Source organism: Apaloderma vittatum, unplaced genomic scaffold (genome assembly GCF_000703405.1).
Source record: "Apaloderma vittatum isolate BGI_N311 unplaced genomic scaffold, ASM70340v1 scaffold21679, whole genome shotgun sequence".
Taxonomy (NCBI): domain Eukaryota; kingdom Metazoa; phylum Chordata; class Aves; order Trogoniformes; family Trogonidae; genus Apaloderma; species Apaloderma vittatum.
Genome location: NW_009733773.1, coordinates 1 through 279, shown reverse-complemented (window position 1 = coordinate 279; position 279 = coordinate 1). Strand labels below are relative to the sequence as shown.

Here is a 279-nt window from a genome sequence, read left to right as displayed (position 1 = left end):
GGAGAGAAGCTGCAAGACGCCCTTAAAAGTGCAGCGCTGCCCTCAGCGGGATGCCGGCGACGGGGAAGCCCCCGCACAGGAGGCGAAGCGGCCACGGCCACCCTTCCCGGGAAGCCGCCGGGGAGAGCCCGAGAAGCCCCCGCGTACCTTGCATGTTGTTGTCGGCTTTGCCGCAGGTCACCCACTTGCCCCCCTGGAAACGCCAGTGGTTGGGGTCCGCCAACACCACCTCCACAAAGACGTTGTAGTGGGCCGTGGGGTTGAGGCCGGTGATGTTAA

General features: G+C 65.9%; 1 protein-coding gene across 1 annotated transcript in view; it reads right to left on the bottom strand.

Annotated features, from left to right (window-relative positions):
- Positions 1-274, bottom strand: part of EOMES (eomesodermin) — a gene marked incomplete at its 5' end in the record, with an annotated part of 2,670 nt that extends 2,396 nt beyond the window's left edge. Inside the window, one exon of the mRNA XM_009876041.1 lies at positions 148-274. Coding sequence (XP_009874343.1) covers positions 148-274 — 127 coding nt within the window. The remainder of the gene's footprint in view (positions 1-147) is intronic.
- Positions 275-279: the final 5 nt, after the last annotated feature.